Here is a 22,633-nt window from a genome sequence, read left to right as displayed (position 1 = left end):
GAGTGCAGTGGTGCAATCGTAGCTCACTGTGGCCTTGAACTCCTGGGCTCAAGTGATCCTCCTGCCTCAGCCTCCCAAGCAGCTGGGATTATAGGCATGCACCACCATGCCCAGCTAGTTTTTATAATAATAATAATAATAGAGGCTTGCTTGAGGTGATGGATAGCTCATTTATCCCTTTTGTGATTATTACACATTGTATGCCTCTATCAAAATATATCATGTACCCCATAAACATATATACTTACCAGATACCCATAAAAGTAAATAAATAAATAAGTAAATAAATAAATATACAAAATTAGCCAGGCGTGGTGGCACATGCCTGTAATCCCAGCTACTTGGGAGACTGAGGTAGGAGAATCGCTTGAACCTGGGAGGCGGAGGTTGCGGTGGGCCGAGATCGTGCCATTGCACTCTAGCTTGGGCAACAAGAGCGAAACTCCGTCTCAAAAAAACAAAAAAAAAGAAAAGAAACAGGAGTCTAGGGCTGGGCGCAGTGGCTCATTGCCTGTAATCCCAGCACTTTGGGAGGCTGAAGTCAGGAGTTCGAGACCAGCCTGGCCAACGTGGCAAAACTCTGTCTCTACTAAAAATACAAAACACAAAATATAAAAATTAGCCAGGCGTGGTGGTGCACGCCTGTAGTCCCACCTGCTTAGGGAGGCTGAGGGAGGAGAGACAGAGCTTGCAGTGAGCCCAGATCACACCACTGCACTCCAGCCTGGGCAACAGAGCAAGTCTAAAAAAAAAAAAAAAGGAAAGAGAGAAAAGAAACAGGAGTCTAGGCTGGGCATGGTGGTTCACGCCTGTAATCCCAGCACTTTGGGAGGCTGAGGTGGGCGGATCACTTGAGGCCAGGAGTTCAAGACCACCCTGGCCAACATGGTGAAACCCCCATCTCTACTAAAATTACAAAAATTAGCCAGGCATGGTGACACATGCCCGTAGTCCTAGCTAGTCAGGGGGCTGAGGCAGGAGAATCACTTGAACCTGGGAGGTGGAGGTTCCAGTGAGCCAAGTTCACACCACTGAACTCCAGCCTAGGTGACAGAGTGAGATTCTGTCTGTTTTTTTTTCTTTTGAGATGGTATCTTGCTCTGTCACCTAGGCTAGAGTGCAATGGCGTGGTCTCAGCTCACTGCAACCTCCACCTCCATGGTTCAAGCAATTCTCCTGCCTCAGCCTCCCAAGAAGCTGGGATTACAGGCGTGCAACACCACGCCCAGCTAATTTTTGTATTTTTAGTAGAGACAGGGTTTCACCATGTTGGCCAGGCTTGTCTCGCACTCCTGACCTTGTGATTCGCCCTCCTCAGCCTCCCAAAGTGCTGGGATTACAGGCACGAGCCACCGCGCCCAGTCGAGACTCTATTAAAAAAAGAAAAAAGAAAGAAATAGGAGTCTAAAGCAAAGGAGATTAATTACCCAGTCCCATTCTTCCACCTTCCAAAGCAGGAGTTGGTAGGACAGAATTGTGCACTGGTGAAAGTGTTTCTAAGCACTAAACTAAGCTAACATTTATGTGAGCTTATGAGAAATGGATGAAGAGCCCCATTTGACAGAAGAGGAAAAGTGAGGCTTAGGAGGAATTATTTCAGCAAAGTCACACAGTAAGTGTCAAAATTGCTATTTGAACTTAGGTCTCTAACTATGGGGACAGTCTTCTGAGTTTTGCTAATGAGAAACTTCCACTGCTCCCTGCTTCCACTTAGACCCAGCATGAATTCTCTCTCTCTGTCTCTCTTTTGTTTTTTCTTTTTAGACAGAGTCTCTGTCACCCAAGTTGGAGTGAAGAGTGCGGTGGCAGTGGCAGGATCTAGGCTCACTGCAATCTCCACCTCTTGAGTTCAAGCAATTCTCCTGCCACCATGCCCAGCTAATTTTTTTTTTTTTTTTTTTTTTTTGTATTTTTAGTAGAGACAGGGTTTCACCATTGTTGGCCAGGCTGGTTGTCTTGAACTTCTGACCCCAGGTGATCCACCCACCTTGGCCTCCCAAAGTGCTGGGATTACAAGCATGAGCCACCGTGCCCAGCCTGCTCTTTTGAGATGAAGTCTCACTCTGTCATCCAGGCTGGAGTGCAGTGGCTTGATCTCGGCTCACTGCAACCTCTGCCTCCCGGGTTCAAGTGATTCTCCTGCCTCAGCCTCCTGAGTAGCTGGGATTACAGGCGTGTGCCACCATGCCTGGCTAATTTTTGTATTTTTAGTAGACACGGGGTTTCAACATGTTGGTCAGGCTGGTCTTGAACACCTGACCTCGTGATCCACCCACCTCAGCCTCCCAAAGTGCTGGGATTACAGGCATGAGCCATCGTGCCCGGACTTTTTTTTTTTTTTTTTTTTTGAGGCGGAGTCTCACTTTGTTGCCAGGCTGGAGTGCAATGGCGCAATTCCGGCTCACTGCAACCTCCACCTCCTGGGTTTAAGCGATTCTCCTGCCTCAGCCTCCTGAGTAGCTGAGATTACAGGCACCTGCCACCAAGCCCGATTAATTTTTGGATTTTTAGTAGAGGCAGGGTTGCACCATGTTGGCCAGGATGGTCTCGATCCCTTAATCTTGTGACCCACCCGCCTTGGCCTCCCAAAGTGCTGGGATTACAGGTGTGAGCCACCGCGCCTGGCCTTTTTTTTTTTTTTTTTTTTTTTTGAGACAGGCTCTCGCTCTGTTATCCAGGCTGGAGTGCAGTGGCACAATCATAGCTCATTGCAGCCTTGAGTTCCTGGGCTCAAGTGATCTTTTTGCTTCAGCCTCCCAAGTAGCTGGAACTACAGGCATGCACCATCACACCTGGCTAATTTTTTGATTTTTTTTCTAGAGATGAGGTCTCACTATGTTGCCCAGGCTGGTCTGGAACTTCTGAGTTTGAATTGTCTTACTGCCTCAGTCTCCCAAAGTGCCGGGATTACAGATGTGAGCCACCACGCCCGGCCAGCAACTCCAGCTTTGCTCTACTCCAAATAGGTTGTGTGACTTTAAGCATACCTCTGTGGGCCTCAGTTTGCTCATCTAAAATCAGAGGTTTAGCCAGGTATGGCAGCTCATGCCTGTAATCCCAGCACTTTGGGAGGCCAAGAAGGAAGGATCACTTGAGGCCAAGAATTTGAGACCAGTCCGGGCAACATAGCAATACCCCCATCTCTAGAACAAATAAAAAATCACCTGGGCTCAGTGGTGCCAGCTACCCAGGAGGCTGAAGTTAGAGGATCACTTGAGCCCAGGAGTTTGAGGTTCCAGTGAGTTAGGATTGGGTCATTGCACTGCAGTCTGGGCAAGAGAGTGACACTTTATCTCAAAAATAAATCAACAAATAATAAAATTGGAGATTAGGCTTGCTGGTTTCTAAGACCTTTGCAGATGGGAGACTCTGTGCATTAACACTGCATGTTCCAGTTGACATTTATTAACTAATTTTGGGTGCTGGTGGCTTTCAGACAAATAAACTACAGCTTCTGCTCTTGATGAACCCCCACTCTCATCAAAGGTATGGGAAAGGCAGTGGGACCCTGGGGCTGACATGTAAATCAGTAATCATGGAACTCTGTGTCTAAGTTGATTATTGAGGTCTGAATAGAATGTTGCAGGAGACTGGGGTGAGAGGGAAGCAAAGAGCATTGGGAAGTCTTCAGACTAGGTGATATTTAGGCCAGGTGCCTGTAATCCCAGCACTTTGGGAGGCTGAGGCAGGAGAATTGCTTGAGGCCAGGAGTTCGAGACCAGCCTGGCCAACATGGTGAAACCCTGTCTCTACTAAAAATACAAAAGTTAGCCAAGCGTGATGGTGCATGCCTGTAATCCCAACTACTCAGGAGGCTGAGGCAGGAGAATTGCTTGAACCTGGGAGGTAGAGGTTGCAGGAAAAAAAAAAAAGGTAATATTTCAGCTAAGCCTTGAAGGTTGAGTTAGAATTCAGCAGTTGGACAAAAGAGAGCATGCCGACTGGGTTCGGTGGTGCATGCCTATAATCCTAGCATTTGGGGAGGCCAAGGCAGGAGGATTGCTTGAGCCCAGGAGTTCGAGACCAGACTGGGCAACATAGTGAGACCTCATCTCTACAAAAAAATAATCAGCTGGGCATGATGGTGTGCACCTTTAGTCTCAGCTACTGGGGAGGTTGAGGTGGGAAGATTGCTTGAGCCCAGGAGGTCTAAGGGGATTGCGCCACTGCACTTCAGCCTGGGAGAGGAAGGGAGACCCTGTCTCGAGAGAGAGAGCAAGAGAGAGAGAGAGAGAGAGAGCGAGCGAGCGCACGCATTTCAAAGCAGGGAGAACCACAAGTACAAAGGCATTAAGTAAGAAAATAGCATGGGGTGTTTGGGAAAGGCAAGAATAGTTCAGAACACAGGCTGTGTGTGTGGGGGGGTGTGGGGGTGCCTGTGTGTGGGTGTTTGTGTGTGTGTGAGTGTGGGTGTGTGGGGGTATCTATGGAGGGGATGCCTGTGTGTGTGTGTGTAAGGTGAGTGTGTGGGTGTGTGCATGGGTGTGGGTGAGTGTGTGGAGGTGCCTGTGTGTGTGTATGAATGTGTGTTGGGGGAGGGGAGAATGTGTGTGTGTGGGGTGAGTGCGTGTGTGTGGGGGTGAATGCGTGTGTGTGTATGTGGGTGTGACTGTGTGGGTGTGTGGACGAGTGTGTGTGTTCGTGGGTGTGGGAGCCTGTGTGTGTGGGGGGAGTATGTATAGGGTGTGTGCGTGAATGTGTGTGTGAGTACGTGTGTGAGAGTGGGTGCCTGTGTGTGGGGGGTGAGTCTCTGTGTGTGGGGGGGGCACTTGTGGAGGGTGAGTGTATGTGTTTACTGAGTGTGAGTGTGGGTGCCTGTGTGTGGGAGGGTGAGTCTGTGTGTGAGTGTGTGGGGGAGTACCTGTGAGGGGTGAGTGTGTGTGTGTATGTGAAAGTGTGTATGTGTGGATGCCTCTGTGGAGGTGGGATAGGGGGTGCCTCTGTGTGTGTGTGAGAGTGTGTGTGTGTGTAGGGTGTGTATATGTATAGGGTGTGTGTGAGTGTGTGTGTGTGAGAGAGTGTGTGTGTAGCAGAATAGACTGCGGAGGTGGATTTGATCTTGATATGAAAGGTCTGGAATGCATGGTACATTAAACTTTGAGGACAGCGCTTTCCAAGCACTCTGAGGAGCAGCCCTAGAGAAGGAGGAGCTGCAGGGACTCCGCGGGCTTCAAAGTGAGGGCCCCACTCTGCTTCAGGCAAAACAGTCACACATTTATCGCTTTATCTATGGAGTTCTGCTTGATTTCATCAGACAAAAAATTTCCACTGCTAAAACAGGCAAATAAACAAAAAAAAAGTTATGGCCAACAGAGTCACTGGAGGGTTTTCTGCTGGGGAGAAGCAAGCCCGTGTTTGAAGGAACACTGTGAGATGACTGTGGGCTGTGTGAGGGGAACAGCGGGGGCCTGATGGCGGACTTCGGGAGCAGAAGCCTCTTTCTCAGCCTCCTCAGCTAGACAGGGGAATTATAATAGGAGGTGGGGCATGCACACCTCTCCAGTAGGGGAGGGTCTGATAAGTCAGGTCTCTCCCAGGCTTGGGAAAGTGTGTGTCATCTCTAGGAGGTGGTCCTCCCAACACAGGGTACTGGCAGAGGGAGAGGGAGGGGGCAGAGGCAGGAAGTGGGTAACTAGACTAACAAAGGTGCCTGTGGCGGTTTGCCCATCCCAGGTGGGAGGGTGGGGCTAGGGCTCAGGGGCCGTGTGTGAATTTACTTGTAGCCTGAGGGCTCAGAGGGAGCACCGGTTTGGAGCTGGGACCCCCTATTTTAGCTTTTCTGTGGCTGGTGAATGGGGATCCCAGGATCTCACAATCTCAGGTACTTTTGGAACTTTCCAGGGCAAGGCCCCATGATATCTGATGTTGGGGGAGCAGATCTTGGGGGAGCCCCTTCAGCCCCCTCTCCATTCCCTCAGGGACCATGGGCTGTGGCTGCAGCTCACACCCGGAAGATGACTGGATGGAAAACATCGATGTGTGTGAGAACTGCCATTATCCCATAGTCCCACTGGATGGCAAGGGCACGGTAAGAGGCGAGACAGGGGCCTTGGTGAGGGAGTTGGGTAGAGAATGCAACCCAGGAGAAAGAAATGACCAGCACTACAGGCCCTTGAAAGAATAGAGTGGCCCTCTCCCCTGAAATACAGAAAGGAAAAGAGGCCCAGAGAGGGGAAGGGAATCTCCTAAGATCACACAGAAAGTAGTTGGTAAACTCAGGGATAAAATCTAACCAGGCTGGAGAGGCTGAGAGCAGGGCAGGAGGGAAGGGGGCCAGGGTCTGACCCAATCTTCTGCTTTCTGACCCCACCCTCATCCCCCACTCCACAGCTGCTCATCCGAAATGGCTCTGAGGTGCGGGACCCACTGGTTACCTACGAAGGCTCCAATCCGCCGGCTTCCCCACTGCAAGGTGACCCCAGGCAGCAGGGCCTGAAAGACAAGGCCTGCGGATCCCTGGCTGTTGGCTTCCACCTCTCCCCCACCTACTTTCTCCCCGGTCTTGCCTTCCTTGTCCCCCACCCTGTAACTCCAGGCTTCCTGCCCATCCCAGCCCGGTTCTCCCTGATGCCCCTTGTCTTTACAGACAACCTGGTTATCGCTCTGCACAGCTATGAGCCCTCTCACGACGGAGATCTGGGCTTTGAGAAGGGGGAACAGCTCCGCATCCTGGAGCAGTGAGTCCCTCTCCACCTTGCTCTGGCGGAGTCCGTGAGGGAGCGGCGATCTCCTCGACCCGCAGCCCTCCTGCGGCCCTTGACCAGCTCGGGGTGGCCGCCCTTGGGACAAAATTCGAGGCCCAGTATTGCTGAGCCAGGGTTGAGGGAGGCTGGCTTAAGGGGTGGAGGGGTCTTTGAGGGAGGGTCTCAGGTCGACGGCTGAGCGAGCCACACTGACCCACCTCCGTGGCGCAGGAGCGGCGAGTGGTGGAAGGCGCAGTCCCTGACCACGGGCCAGGAAGGCTTCATCCCCTTCAATTTTGTGGCCAAAGCGAACAGCCTGGAGCCCGAACCGTAAGTGGGGACCCGTCGTGGGGGTGGGTGGGAGCAGATCTAGGGATCCTGGAGCAGGGAGTGGGCCTGGGGTGGCGGTGAAGGCTTGAGGGCCACGGAGGAAGATCCGACGACAGCCGACGGCCTTCGTTCGCTTCCGCCCTGCACAGCTGGTTCTTCAAGAACCTGAGCCGCAAGGACGCGGAGCGGCAGCTCCTGGCGCCCGGGAACACTCACGGCTCCTTCCTCATCCGGGAGAGCGAGAGCACCGCGGGTGAGTGGGCGGCGGTCTCGACCGGGCGCGGGGGTGCCCCGGGGTGTGCCCGAGGAGGGGCGCAGGGTGAGCCCGAGGTGGAGACACGGGGTGAGTCGGAGGGGGACGCGGGATGAGCCCGAGGTGGGGACGCGGGGTGAGACGGAGGGGGGCGCGCGGGGTGAGCCCGAGGTGGGGGCGCGGGGTGACCCCGAGTTGGGGGTGCTGGGTGAGCCCAAGGTGGGGGCGCGGTGGCGGGCCAGACTCACTGCGTTCTTTCGTCGCTTTGTCCATCCATTCATTCATTCAGGATCGTTTTCACTGTCGGTCCGGGACTTCGACCAGAACCAGGGAGAGGTGGTGAAACATTACAAGATCCGTAATCTGGACAACGGTGGCTTCTACATCTCCCCTCGAATCACTTTTCCCGGCCTGCATGAACTGGTCCGCCATTACACCAGTGAGCCCGACGGGACCCCTCCCCCGTGCCCTATCAGCCTATCTCCCCTCAGTCCCCCTCAGGTGTCCCCCATCCATCTTTCAATGCGCTCCTCCATTCCCCGCAGTGGGTGAGGTGTGGAACCTGACCCTACGGCCCCAAGTGTTTGGGTGACAGCCCCACACCCCCTTGCTAGTCCACTTCACCTAGATGGGGGCTTGGAGAAGTGGGGGAGGTGGTGTCAATACGAGGCCTGCCCTATTGACAGCCTTCACCCCTCCCTCGTCCTCGCAGATGCTTCAGATGGGCTGTGCACACGGTTGAGCCGCCCCTGCCAGACCCAGAAGCCCCAGAAGCCGTGGTGGGAGGACGAGTGGGAGGTTCCCAGGGAGACGCTGAAGCTGGTGGAGCGGCTGGGGGCTGGACAGTTCGGGGAGGTGTGGATGGGTGAGTGTGGCCTCCAGGACTGCCTGGGAAGAGGGTAACGGGAGGGGCCGCTGAGGTGATGACAGTCCCAGGACAGCTGCCTGGCGACTTTCCCACTCCTTCCCTTCCCTGACCCAGGGTACTACAACGGGCACACGAAGGTGGCGGTGAAGAGCCTGAAGCAGGGCAGCATGTCCCCGGACGCCTTCCTGGCCGAGGCCAACCTCATGAAGCAGCTGCAACACCAGCGGCTGGTTCGGCTCTATGCTGTGGTCACCCAGGAGCCCATCTACATCATCACTGAATACATGGAGAATGGTGGGTGCTACCCGAGTCGGCTACCAGGGGATACTGCTCTCCCTGCTGTCCCTGCCAGAGGGTGGAAATACACCTTTTCTTCTGGCCCAAAGCTCAAGCAAGGAGGGTTTCTTGAGCTTTCCTGGCCCCTGGAGACTCACCTCCAGCCGGGCGCGGTGGCTCAGGCCTGTAATCCCAGCACTTTGGGAGGCCGAGGCGGGCAGATCACGAGGTCAGGAGTTCGAGACCAGCCTGACCAATATGGTGAAACCCCGTCTCTACTAAAAATACAAAAAGTAGCCAGGTGTGGTGGCACATGCCTGTAATCCCAGCTACTCAGAAGACTGAGGCAGGAGAATCCCTTTAATCCGGGAGGTGGAGGCTACAGTTGCAGTGAGCTGAGATCATGCCACTGAACTCCAGCCTGGGTGACAGAGCAAGACTCTGTATCAAAAAAAAAAAAAAAAAAAAAAAAAAAAAGACTCACCTCCAGGCATGAGAAAAAGGTGTATCCTCTGATCTGATCCTGTCTGGGGGCAAGCCTAAGGTGGCAAGAATGTTCTGGAAGAGCATTCACCCCAACCTTCCCTGACCTGCCATTCTGTTTGCCTTCTTCAAAGCCCTACCTTGATCTCAGGATGCTTGATCTCAGAAAGCAAGTGGGTCCCTAGCCCTGTTTCTCTCCCTTCTGCCCCTGAGCCCTAGGAGGGCAGATCTGCCCCCAAAGCCCTCTTTTTCAGTTCTGAGTGAGACCCCCACCCCTGCACCCCTCTTGGTCTGTTACTGGACAGAGTGAGAGCCCCAGGAAGAGGACATATGAGTTTCTAGCTTCAGCTTTGTTCACACCGATTTGCTGTGTGACAGGCCAAGTGCCTGCACTGTCTCTGGTGCTCAGTTTCCCCAAGTATAACAGCAGAAATCTAAATGGGCTCACCAGAAATAATACAGAGTATTCATCAAGGCCTCTAGAGTCTGACTGCCTGGGTCAGAAGCCTGGCTTCATGATTTTATGGCTTTGTGATAATTATATCACCTCTTTCTGCCATGGTTTCCTACTATAATAATGCATTAGTAACTTCCTCACAGGGTCTTGTGAGGATGAAATAATTAATGCATACAGAGCAGTTAGAACTATGCCTACTTCCAGGTGCTGTGGCTCAAGCCTATAACTCCAGCACTTTGGGAGGCCAAGGTGGGTGGATCACTTGAGCCCAGAAGTTCAAGACCAGTCTGTGCAACATAGCGAGACTTCATTCCCACAAAAAAATGTTTAAAAATTAGCTGGGCATAGTGGTGTATGCCTGTAGTCCCAGCTACTTGGGAGGCTGAGGTGGGAGGATCACTTGAGCCCAGGAGGTTGAGGCTGCACTGAGCTGTGATTGCACCACTGCACTCCAACCTGGGTAACAGAGCGAGACCTTGTCTCAAAACAAAAAACCCACAAAACTATGGCTACCATATAATAACTGATCAATAAATTTGTTGCTGTTATCTGGCTCTGATTCTTTGGGAGTGTAAGATCTATCCTTTTTTCAGGAAGAGAAACAAGCTGTTCATTGGCTAATGGGAAATGGCAAATAAATTATGTCATGTGTATCTTTTTTTTTTTGAGTCTCACTCTGTCCTCCAGGCTGGAGTGCAGTGGCATGATCTCGCCTCACTTCAGCCTCCCCCTCCTGGGTTCAAGTGATTCTCTGCCTCCCAAGTAGCTGGGACTACAAGCATGTGCCACCATGCCTGGCTAATTTTTGTATTTTTAGTAGAGACAGGTTTTCGCCTTGTTGGCTAGGCTGGTCTCGATCTCCTGACCTCAGGTGATCCTCCCGCCTTGGCCTCCCAAAGTGCTGGGATTACAGGTGTGAGCCACCATGCCCAGCCTATCATGTGTATCGACTTTGATTGGTAGTTGCTTGTAGTGCTGGAGAAGGATTCTGAGGTTCATTGGAAGTGAGTGCCAGGAATGATTAGTAACATCTGCCATGGATACAATGGAAGAATGGCAGTATATCTATGTCTATGTATTTGCTGTGTGTAGGTGAAGTCTTTGTCTTTGGTAACTAGTTCAGCACTCAAAGTGGGGTTTGAGTAGGTTGCTGTCATCCTTTTACAGGGTTTTAATCTCTTGGGAAGGGCCATTGGTCACTCACTGCATCCTAGCAACTCCCATCCATGTCCAGCTGCCCTCCACTATTAGAGAGGTGGTCCCTCAGACCCCCAGACCCCCTCTTTCTTATTCCATCCAATATATTCAGCACATAGTTATTGTTTCTTACTCTCGGCTGGGCACCAGGAACATGGATGGATGAAACAAGGTTCCTGTTGTCAGGGAAACCTGATTTTAGTTACAGCTACTGGGGAAACCAGAGTTTGTGCCATGGGAAAGTTCCAGCATGCCCATGGGAGTGTAGATGATGATCCAGTTTATTATGCCTGGTAGGATCTAGAGAGGCTTCCTAGAGGGGCAGTCTAGCTGGGCCATGAAAGAAAAGTAGAATTTTTTTTAGCAGGCAGAGATGAAACTAAGAGGCTTTGGGGTGAGAGCCTAGTGGTCTGAGTGCAGGATCTCAAAATTGCTAAAGTGTTTGAAGTCAAAGGCAGAGTGGGGGAAAGAGAAGAAGCTACCAGTGTGGACCATGCCAAGCTTAGGATACTAGTTGAGGATTCTAGGTTCTACCTTATTGGTGATGAAAAACCTACAGATCCCTCCCAGCATGCTCTACCCTAGCCCCTCTGCAAAAAAACCTTTACATATCCTGGGCATCCTTACCCTGAATACACACTCCTCCATTCTCACTCTTCAATCTTCCTTTTCACATGTCAGACACACTTCTAGACTCCCAGTTGGAGGAGAAAGGTCTGGGGGCCTCCCCCTGGGGCAACTTGGGCCAGCAACTCTTGCTTCTGCCCACAGGGAGTCTAGTGGATTTTCTCAAGACCCCTTCAGGCATCAAGTTGACCATCAACAAACTCCTGGACATGGCAGCCCAAGTAAGGAGACTGGGGAGGGGGGCTGGGCAAGGGAACAGGCCAGTGACGTGAAGACATCTGGCTCAGGACCGCTGATCTGTGTTTGGCCTGCAGATTGCAGAAGGCATGGCATTCATTGAAGAGCGGAATTATATTCATCGTGACCTTCGGGCTGCCAACATTCTGGTGTCTGACACCCTGAGCTGCAAGATTGCAGACTTTGGCCTAGCACGCCTCATTGAGGACAACGAGTACACAGCCAGGGAGGGTACGTGTGAGATTTAAGGGTGGTCTGGGCCCTGCAGGGTCTGGCCAAGCAGACCCAGGTGACCTCACTCTGCCTCCTCCTTAGGGGCCAAGTTTCCCATTAAGTGGACAGCGCCAGAAGCCATTAACTACGGGACATTCACCATCAAGTCAGATGTATGGTCTTTTGGGATCCTGCTGACGGAAATTGTCACCCACGGCCGCATCCCTTACCCAGGTTAGAGCCAAGGGCAGGAACTGAAAGGGTGATGGGAAGGGCAAGTCCATGTCTTCCCATTCAATTCTTTCCAGTCTCAGAATCTGAAACTTTGTAGCTGCATCTCCTCTATCCTCTCAGGGGTATAAGTCCAACGTCCCCAGGCAGATGCCACATCTCCCAGGGCTGGCTTCCATCTCCGTATCTCTCTTTAATAACCCCAGTTCTTTTCTTTTTCTCTTTTTTTCTTTTTCTTTTTCTTTTTTTTTTGTTGAGACGGAGTCTTGCTCTGTCTCCCAGGCTGGGGTGCAGTGGCGCCATCTCGGATCACTGCAACCTCTGCCTCCTGGGTTCAAGTGATTCTCCTGCCTCAGCCTCCCAAATAGCTAGGATTACAGGTACGTGCCACCATGCGCAGCTAATTTTTTGTATTTTTAGTAGAGACAGGGTTTCACCATGTTAGCCAGGATGGCCTCAATCTCCTGACCTCGTGATTGGCCTGCCTCGGCCTCCCAAAGTGTTGGGATTACAGGTGTGAGCCACCACACCCGGCCCCAGCTCTTTTCTTTAGTTCTGGCCCAGGCAGCCTAGTATGGCAGAAGAAGATCTAGCTCAGGAACAAGAGGCCTACCTTTTATCAGCATATCTGCCACTGTTGCTAACTTTCTGTTTGGCTTTGTTCAGATCATTACTGTAACTAGTGAAGCTAGTCACTTCACTTCTCTAAGCCTCAGTTTCCTGATACTAAAAATAAGAGACTAGGCCAGGTACAGTGGCTCATGCCTATAATCTCAGAACTTTGGGAGACCAAGGTGGGAGGACTGCTTGAGCCCAGGAGTTCGAGACCAGCCTGGAAAACTGGTCGAAACCCCATCTCTACAAAAACAAAAATTAGCCAGGTTTGGTGGCATGTGCCTCTAGTCCCAGCTACTCAGAAGGCTGAGGTGGGAGGATCACCTGAGCCAGGGAGGCAGAGGTTGCAGTGAGCCAAGACCATGCCATAGCACTCCAGCCTAGGGCAACAGACCAAGACCCTGTCTCAAAACAAGAAAAAGAGAGACTCCATCTCTACAAAAAAAAAAAAAAAAAAAAAAAAAAAACCCAATTAAAAATTAGCTGGGCATGGTGGCACACACCCGTAGTTTCAGCTATTTGGGAGGCTGAGGTGGGAGGATCGTTTGAGCCCAGGAGGTTGAGGGTGCAGTGAGCCATGATTGTTCTATTGCACTCCAGCTTGAGCAACAGAGAGAGAATTTGTCTCAAAAAAAAAAAAAAGAAAGAAAGAAAAAGAAAAAAGAAAAAATGAGAGACCATTTGTGAAAGAGCCTGACTCATAGTAGGTTGTCAGTATACACTGACTCCTCCCACCATCTCCTGGACAAAGCCCTTTACCCCTGAATTCAGCCAAGACAGGGATGGAATTTTTGAAAGGAACTTGCTAAGAAACTCTGGGGAAAGGAAATGGAGCATAAAGACAGGAGTAGGGAGGTCATGTGGCACAGTGGCTAGATTTGTAGAAGCTTCCCATATCCCCAGAGCAAGGTGAACAGACCTTTGCTCCAAGGAAGGTAAAGACACCTTGGAAGGCCGGATGCAGTGGCTCACACCTGTAATCGCAGCACTTTGGGAGGCCGAGGCGGGTGGATCACAAGGTCAGGTGTTTGAGACCAGCCTGACCAACATGGTGAAACCCCGTCTCTACTAAAAATACAAAAATTAACCGGGTGTGGTGGCATGCACCTGTAGTCCCAGCTACTCGGGAAGCTGAGACAGGGGAATTGCTTGAACCCGGGAGGCAGAGGTTGCAGTGAGCCGAGATCATGCCACCGCACTCCAGCCTGGGCGACAAAGCGAGACTCTGTTTCAAAACAAAAACAAAAACAACCACCTTGGAAACAGGTGAAAAGCTGAGGGGCTTCCCTGCCCTGGGCTTGCCCCAAACCAGCATCCAGGGGTAGTGCTGGAGCTGGAAATACAGAAATATTCTCCAGTTATCCTGCCAGGGGTCCTCACTGCTCCTTCCCTGTTCCCACAGAGGCAAACCCATAGGGAATGTATCTATTAGAAGAAAATAGGCAGTGAAAGCATGATGATAAATGGCAACTGACATATAGCATTAGGGTCAGGGAGACAATGGGGAGAAATGGGGACCTTGGTAAACTTGCAGCTGCTCCAGCAGATGGCTGCAATTAAGGTGTGGGGGACAAAAAAACAGATCTTTTGTTTTTTTAAGAGAAGCCCAAACTTGGAGTTTTAGGAAAATCTGTTCATTTCCATTTATTGGCGATTGATTCAAATTGTTTAAAAGCACTCTAGGGGATGGGCACGGTGACTCACACCTGTAATCCCAGCACTTTGGGAAGCTGAGGTGGGTGGATCACAAGGTGAGGAGTTTGAGACCAGCCTGGCCAACATGGTGAAACCCTGCCTCTACTAAGAATACAAAAATATTAGCCAGGCGTGGTGTTGGGCACCGGTAGTCCCAGCCACTCAAGAGGCTGGGGCAGGAGAATCACTTGAACCCTGGAGGCGGAAGTTGCAGTGAGCCATGATCACGCCGTTGCACTCCAGCCTGGGCAACAGAGTAAGAGTCCATCTCAAAAATAAATATAAATAAATTAAATAAATAAATTAATTAAATGAATAAATAAATAAAACCACTCTAGGGCCAATCCAAAGTGGATCTGTGGGCTATACTCAGGCTGGATTTAGCCTGTGGGCTTGCACCCTTAACTCTGGCCATGGGTGTTTAGTTCCGTGGCCTATGTCCTCCTATGCCCCAGTTTTAAAATGTGAGAGTCCCAGCCAGGCGTGGTGGGTCACGCCTGCAATCCCAGCACTTTGGGAGGCTGAGATGGGCAGATCACGTGGTCAGGAGGTGGAGACCAGCCTGACCAACATAGTGAAACCCCATCTCTACTAAAAATACAAAAATTAACCGGGTGTGGTGGCATGCACCTGTAGTCCCAGCTACTCGGGAAGCTGAGACAGGGGAATCATTTGAACCTGGGAGGCGGAGGTTGCAGTGAGCCGAGACTGTACCATTGCACTCCAGCCTGGGCAACAGAGCGAGACTCTGTCTCAAAAAAAAAAAAAAAAAAAAAAATTGTGAGAGTCCCATAGGCAGAGGCTCCCTTGTACAAGTCCTGGGGAAAAAGGGTCTCTGTTGACCAGGCTTTAGTCCCAAGCTTTCCAGGAGCAAAACTTTGATTTTGTAAATACCCTATAAGGTTTTGGTCTTTGGGAACTGCTTGTCACAATCTTTGTTCAGAAGACTGAAGGAGAAACCAGACACTACATGAGCAATTTAGAAATAGGGAAGGAGGGAGCTATGTTACTGCTGTGATCATGTAGTTCTCCAGAGCAGCTCTTCTTGGGGTCTACATGCCAAAAGCCTGCCAGAGGGGCCAGGACCAGCATAAAGGGAGGGAACCAGCCCAAAGACTATTTCATCTGGGTCATGGAGGGGCCTGGGGAACCTTCTCAAGCCCAAGCAAGGTCTGCTTTGCGAGGCCCAGGGTCCATTTGGCTTCCTGATGCAGGATGTCATGTGCCTGGTCTTAAAACTGCAGAGACCTCACCACTGTCTTGGTTGTGGGTGCCCATCCTGCCCTGGGCCCTGACCATCTCATCATTCCTACCAAATAATAATAATCCCAGGTGCCCTTTATTATTTATTTATTTATGTATTTATTTCAGACAGAGTCTCTGTCGCCCAGGCTGGAGTGCAGTGGCATGATCTCAGCTCACTGCAACCTCTACCACCTGGGTTTAAGCGATTCTCCTGCCTCAGTCTCTCAGGTAGCTAGAATTACAGGTGTGTGCCACCATGCCCAGCTAATTTTTGTATTTTTTTTAGTACAGACAGGGTTTTACTATGTTGACCAGGCTGGTTTCAAACTCCTGACCCCAGGTGATCCACCCGGCTTGGCCTCCCAAAGTGTTGGGATTACAGGCGTGAGCCACTGCAGATGGCCTCAGGTGCCCTTTATGAAGCATCTCCGATCCAGACTTTCTGTGCCTGGATAGATTTGATGCTTTCTGTGAGAGAGAGATATATATATATATATATATATATATATATATATATATATATATATCTGTTATATATATATATATATATCTGTGATATATATATATCTGTGATATATATATAATAATATATATATTATTTTTATTTTTAATTTTTTTGAGACAAGAGTCTGGCTTGAGTTGCTCAGGCTGGAGTGCAGTGGCGCAGTCTCAGCTCACTACAACCTCTGCACCTCCACCTCCCAGGTTCAAGCAATTACTGTGACTCAGCCTCCCAAATAGCTGGGACTGCAGGCGCATACCACCAAGCCTGGCTAATTTTTGTATTTTTAGTAAAGATGCAGGATGTCATGTGCCTGGTCTTTAGTAAAGATGGGGTTTTGCCATGTTGGTCAGGCTGGTCTTGAACTCCTGGCCTCAAGTGATCTGCCTGCTTTGGCCTCCCACCATGCTGGGATTACAGGTATGAGCCACCATGCCTGGCCTGTGGACTATATTTGATGCTTTCTGTGCACAATCTCATTCAATCCTCATAACAATTCTGTGAGGTAGGAACAGTTATTTACTCTATTTTCCAAATAAGGAAACTGGGCTCGCCCAAGGTTTCACAACTAACATGTGTGTATTATTGAGCATTTAATTTACACCAGGGGAGCGGGACATGGTGGTGTGCACCTGTTGTCCAGCTATTTAGGAGGCTGAGGTGAAAGGATCAGTTGAACCGAGGAGTTCAAATTTGCAATGTGCTATGATTGTGCCTGTGAACAGCTGCTGCACTCCAGCCTGGGCAACATAGTGAGATCCCTTATCTAAAACATTTTTTTTAAGTAAATAATCAGCTGGGCACGGTGGCTCACGCCTGTAATCCAGCACTTTGGGAGGCTGAGGCGGGCGGATCACCTGAGGTCAGGAGTTCAAGACCAGCCTGACCAACATGGAGAAACCCGTCTCTACTAAAAATACAAAATTAGCTCGGCGTGGTGGTGCATGCCTGTAATCCCAGCTACTCGAGAAGCTGAGGCAGGAGAATTGTTTGAACCTGGGAGGTGGAGGTTGCGGTGAGCCGAGATCGCACCATTGCACTCCAGCCTGGGCAACAAGAGTGAAATTGCATCTCAAAAAAAAAAAAAAAAAAAAAAAGGAAATAATCTATACCAGGCACTCCAAGTGGTGTGACCGATATTCAACAAGTACCTCTAGTGTGACCTTACCATTGATGAAGACCAAGATTCTTTTGGATTGGTGCTCACACTGTGCCAGTTAAATATTCCAAACATTACCCTTGCCTGTGGGCTTCCAGTGCCTGACCTTGATGTCCTTTCTCCCATCAACCCGTAGGGATGACCAACCCGGAGGTGATTCAGAACCTGGAGCGAGGCTACCGCATGGTGCGCCCTGACAACTGTCCAGAGGAGCTGTACCAACTCATGAGGCTGTGCTGGAAGGAGCGCCCAGAGGACCGGCCCACCTTTGACTACCTGCGCAGTGTGCTGGAGGACTTCTTCACGGCCACAGAGGGCCAGTACCAGCCTCAGCCTTGAGAGGCCTTGAGAGGCCCTGGGGTTCTCCCCCTTTCTCTCCAGCCTGACTTGGGGAGATGGAGTTCTTGTGCCATAGTCACATGGCCTATGCACATATGGACTCTGCACATGAATCCCACCCACATGTGACACATATGCACCTTGTGTCTGTACATGTGTCCTGTAGTTGCGTGGACTCTGCACATGTGTCTTGTACACGTGTAGCCTGTACATGTATGTCTTGGACACTGTACAAGGTACCCCTTTCTGGCTCTCCCATTTCCTGAGACCACAGAGAGAGGGGAGAAGCCTGGGATTGACAGAAGCTTCTGCCCACCTACTTTTCTTTCCTCAGATCATCCAGAAGTTCCTCAAGGGCCAGGACTTTATCTAATACCTCTGTGTGCTCCTCCTTGGTGCCTGGCCTGGCACACATCAGGAGCTCAATAAATGTCTGTTGATGACTGTTGTACATCTCTTTGCTGTCCACTTTCTGTGGGTGGGCAGTGGGGGTTAAGAAAATGGTAATTAGGTCACCCTGAGTTGGGGTGAAAGATGGGATGAGTGGATGTCTGGAGGCTCTGCAGACCCCTTCAAATGGGACAGTGCTCCTCACCCCTCCCCAAAGGATTCAGGGTGACTGCTACCTGGAATCCCTTAGGGAATGGGTGTGTCAAAGGACCTTCCTCCCCATTATAAAAGGGCAACAGCATTTTTTACTGATTCAAGGGCTATATTTGACCTCAGATTTTGTTTTTTTTAAGGCTAGTCAAATGAAGCAGAGGGAATGGAGGAGGAACAAATAAATCTGTAACTATCCTCAGATTTTTTTTTTTTTTTGAGACTGGGTCTCACTTTTTCATCCAGGCTGGAGTGCAGTGGCATGATCACGGCTCACTGTAGCCTCAATCTCTCCAGCTCAAATGCTCCTCCTGTCTCAGCCTCCCGAGTACCTGGGACTACTTTCTTGAGGCCAGGAATTCAAGGCTACCCTGGGCAACAGAGTAAGATCCTGGTCTCCAAAAAAAGTTTTAAAAAAATCAAACACACTTAGCCGAGCATAGTAGCTCATGCTTGTAGTCCCAGCAGATCAGGAGGCTGAGGCATGAGGATTGCTTGAGATATGATTGTGCCACTGTGGCACTCCAGAGTAGGCGACGAAGGGAGATCCTGTCTCAAAAAAAAAAAAAAAAAAAAAAAGGGAAGGCTTCATTGAGAAGGTAGGTGGCTTTTGAGCAAAGATTCCAAGGTGAAGGAGTGAGCCTTGTATGGAGGAGGGGAGGAGCAGTCAGCCAGAGGGAACAGGGTGAGGCAGGCGTTTACCAGGCATGCTCTGAGAGAGGGGGCTAGATCCTACAGGCCTGGGGCCTTGTGGCCTCTGCAGAAGCCATTTTGAGGAAACTTTGCAGGAATCTCTGCAAAGCGGATATGATCTGAATTACATTTTATTTTATTTATTTATTTTTATTATTTATTTATTTTTTGAAATAAATAATGAAATTATTTATTTATTTTTTCTTGCTCTGTCGCCCAGGCTGGAGTGCAGTGGCGCGATCTCGGCTCACTGCAAGCTCTGCCTCCCGGGTTCACGCCATTCTCCTGCCTCAGTCTCCCGAGTAGCTGGGACTACAGGCGTCCACCACCAAGCCTGGGTAATTTTTTTGTATTTTTAGTAGAGATGGGGTTTCACCGTGTTAGCCAGGATGGTCTGGATCTCCTGACCTTGTGATCCGCCTGCCTCGGCCTCCCAAAGTGCTGGGATTACAGGTGTGAGCCACCACACCCGGCCTCTTTTTTTTATTTTTAATGGAGATGGGGTCTCACTCTGTCACCCAGGCTGGAGAACAAAGGTGAAATCCCGGCTCCCTGCAGCCTCTGCTTCCTGGGCTCAAACAATCCTCCCACCTCAGCCTCCTCAGTAGCTGGGACCACAGGCATACACCACCACTCCCGGCTAATTTTTTGTATTTTTGGTGGAGACGGGGTTTCACCATGTTGCCCAGGCTGATCTCAAACTCCTAAGCTCAAGTGATCCATCTTCCTCAGCCTCCCAAAGTGCTGGGATTATAGGCGTGAGCCATAGCGTCCAGCCCTGACTTACATTTTAAAAGGATGGCTCTTACTGCTGTCTTGAAAATAGACTGAGTTAGTCAGTTTATAAAACTGGGGAGATTTTGCATAAAACTCCAGATTTCTGCCTTCTCTTGAAAAATAGGGGCTAGGTGCGTTGGCTCACTCCTATAATCCCAGCATTTTGGAAGGCCAAGGTGGGCAGATTGCTTGAGCCCAGGAGTTTAAGACCAGACTGGACAACATGGCAAAACCCTGTCTCTACCAAAAAAAAAAAAAAAAAAAAAAAATTAGCAGGGTGTGGTGGTGCACACCTGCAGTCCCAGCTACTCAGGAGGCAAGCTTGTATTCCTAGCTACTTAGGAAGATAGTTTGAGCCCAGGAAGTCAAGGCTGCAGTGAGCATGATCCTGCCATTGCACTCCAGCCAGAGCAAAAAAGAGAGCGAAACCCCATCTCAAAAAAAAGGGAAGATTTAGCTATGTTGGACTTACCTGTCCTCATGGAGCTGAATAATGGCCACCCCTCCAGGTAGGGCCTGAACTCTACCTTTGCCAGAGTCCCCTCCACTCCCTGTTGGTCTTAGACAATGAAACTGAGTGTTAGTAGCTATTTACCACCAAGCTCATGCTTGTTGTTCTTATAATAAAGATAAATGGTTTAATAAATGGTATAATAAAGAAAATTATATTATGGTATTATACCATTTAATAAATGGTATAATAAAGAAAATGGTTTTTTGCACCCACATTTCCATTAAAAAGTGAGAAAATTAAAGATACCTGAGGATGGCAGAGTGTTTGATGAAAGATAGGGAAATGTCGGCCAGGCACGGTGGCTCACACCTGTAATCCCAGCAGTTTAGGAGGCCAGGGCAGGCGGATCACAAGGTCAGGAGTTCAAGATCAGCCTGGCCAACATAGTGAAACCCCGTCTCTACTAAAAATACAAAAAATTAGCCGGGAGTGGTGGCAGGTGCCTACAATCCCAGCTACTCGGGAGGCTGAATGGCGCGATCTCAGCTCATTGCAACCTCTGCCTCCCAGGTTCAAGCCATTCTTCTGCCTTAGCCTCCCTAGTAGCTGGGATTACAGGCGCCTGCCACCATGCCTAGCTAATTTTTATATTTTTAGTAGACGTGGGGTTTCGCCATGTTGGCCAGGCTGGTCTCAAACTCCTGACCTTGGGTGATCTGCCCGCCTCGGTCTCCCAAACTGCTGGGATTACAGGAGTGAGCCACAGCGCCCGGCCTCTAATTTTAATTTTTTTTTTTTAATTTTTATTTTTTTAATTTTTATTTTATTTATTTTTTGTAATTTTTAAAATATACAAAAAAAGGGCCGGGTGTGGTGGCTCACGTCTGTAATCCCAGCACTTTTTGGGAGGCTGAGGCGGGCGGATCACGAGGTCAGGAGATCGAGACCATCCTGGCTAACACGGTGAAACCCTGTCTCTACTAAAAATATAAAAAAATTAGCCGGGCCTGGTGGCGGGTGCCTGTAGTCCCAGCTACTCGGGAGGCTGAGACAGGAGAATGGCGTGAACTCGGGAGGTGGAGCTTGCAGTGAGCCAAGATCGCACCACTACTACACTCCAGCGTGGGCGACAGAGTGAGACTTCGTCTCAAAAAAAAAAAAAAAATTTTATATATATATACATATATATATGCAAACAAAGAGCATCTGAGTCATAATAATGTAAATCTATCACCTGACTGACCTGCTGCCACACCTCATGATCTCATCTGATCCCCACACTCCTTCTCTTTGGGATACTGTGTACAGCCATAGCGTCGGTGAACTTTGTATTCCTATCCTCCCCATTTTTGTTATTTTATTTTATTTCTTATTTATTTGAGACAGAGTCTCACTCTGTCATCCAGACTGGAATGCAGTGGCCTGATCTCGGCTCACTGCAACCTCCACCTCCCGGTTTCAAGCGAATCTCGTGCCTCAGCCTCCTAAGTAGCTGGGACCTACAGGCACACACCACCACGCCCAGCTAATTTTTGCATTTTTAGTACAGACGGGGTTTCACCGTGCTGGGCAGGCTGGTCTTGAACTCCTGACCTCAGGTGATCTGCCCACCTCAGCCTTCCAAATTGTTAGGATTACAGGCATGAGTCACTGCGCCCGGCCTCCTCCCCATTTTATAACAAGGGAAATGGAGGCCCAGAATGGTTAAGTAAACCCACCCAGGGCCAGCTGAGAATTAGCAACAGAGAACTTGGAGTAGAATTTGTTCCCTGGCCCTTTGCTGTTTCTATTATAGAGCCACCCAGTCTTAGATTTTCTGTTACCTTATAATTAATGACTCAAATGCAGTTTCTGAGTGAGAAACACAAGTCCCAAACACTCTTTAAAGAGGCATAAAGATGTATCTTGTTGTTTTCTTTTGTTTGAGACAAGGCCTGGCTCTATTGCCCAGGCTGGAGTGTGGTGACATGATCTTGGCTCACTGCAACATCTGTCTCCTGGGCTCAAGCCATCATCCCACCTCAGCCTCCTGAGTAGCTGGAACTACAGGAGCGTGCCCCCACACCTGGGTAATTTTTCTATTTTTTGTAGAGATGGGGTTTTGCCATGTTGCCCAGGCTGGTCTCGAACTCCTGAGCTCAAGTGATCCACCCATCTTGGCCTCCCAAAGTGCTGGGATTACAGGCATGAGCCACTGTGCCCAGCCTCTTGTTGACTGTAGGACCACAATTCGGCGGCTAACTTAGAGCAATGTTTGGCACATAGGAAGCACTCATTAAATATTGACATTATTGTAGTTATTTTAATAGCCCAGCATTGCACTTTTAGGTCTTTCAGCTTTCAGTGATGATCAGTTGATAATTGATGATCTGGTGGAGTGGTTCTTAATGGTAGAGTTGGGGGCAATTTTACACTCCCTTACACCCCACTAATCTTCCCCCCAACCCAATGGTAAAGCTATTGCACAGTACTTGGCAATGCCTAGAGACAATTTTGGTTGTCACAGCCTGGGGGGAAGGTGCTACTGGCATCTAGTGGGTAGAGGCTAAGGATGCTGCTTAATTTTTTTTTTTTTTTTGAGACAAGAGTTTCACTCTAGTTGCCCAGGCACAGAACAGCTTCACAGAAGCTGTTAATGCACAGAACAGCTTCCTACAAAAAAGCATTACCTGGCCCAAAATGTCATTAGCTACCAGGCT

General features: G+C 49.8%; 1 protein-coding gene across 5 annotated transcripts in view; it reads left to right on the top strand.

Annotated features, from left to right (window-relative positions):
* LCK (LCK proto-oncogene, Src family tyrosine kinase) overlaps positions 1–17,861 on the top strand; it is a 35,506-nt gene extending 17,645 nt beyond the window's left edge. Inside the window, exons 1-13 of one of the 5 annotated variants that reach the window (XM_003828150.5) lie at positions 5,707–5,821; positions 5,919–6,028; positions 6,331–6,412; positions 6,587–6,677; positions 6,915–7,013; positions 7,163–7,266; positions 7,556–7,705; positions 7,979–8,131; positions 8,249–8,428; positions 11,319–11,395; positions 11,489–11,642; positions 11,727–11,858; positions 17,208–17,861. In XM_003828150.5, the coding sequence (XP_003828198.1) occupies positions 5,924–6,028; positions 6,331–6,412; positions 6,587–6,677; positions 6,915–7,013; positions 7,163–7,266; positions 7,556–7,705; positions 7,979–8,131; positions 8,249–8,428; positions 11,319–11,395; positions 11,489–11,642; positions 11,727–11,858; positions 17,208–17,410 (1,530 nt within the window). In that variant the 5' untranslated portion in view covers positions 5,707–5,821; positions 5,919–5,923 and the 3' untranslated portion in view covers positions 17,411–17,861. Of the gene's footprint in view, positions 1–5,700; positions 5,822–5,918; positions 6,029–6,330; positions 6,678–6,914; positions 7,014–7,162; positions 7,267–7,555; positions 7,706–7,978; positions 8,132–8,248; positions 8,429–11,318; positions 11,396–11,488; positions 11,643–11,726; positions 11,859–17,207 lie in introns of those variants that run through there. The other 4 variants (XM_057300508.2, XM_008953505.4, XM_057300514.2 and 1 more) reach the window with 4 other exon arrangements.
* The last annotated feature ends 4,772 nt before the right edge of the window (positions 17,862–22,633 follow it).

The sequence above is a fragment of the Pan paniscus genome, chromosome 1, assembly GCF_029289425.2.
Source record: "Pan paniscus chromosome 1, NHGRI_mPanPan1-v2.0_pri, whole genome shotgun sequence".
Classification (NCBI taxonomy): Eukaryota; Metazoa; Chordata; class Mammalia; order Primates; family Hominidae; genus Pan; species Pan paniscus.
The sequence above is the reverse complement of the archived record's forward strand: the minus strand, read 5'-3'. Positions and strand labels throughout refer to the sequence as shown.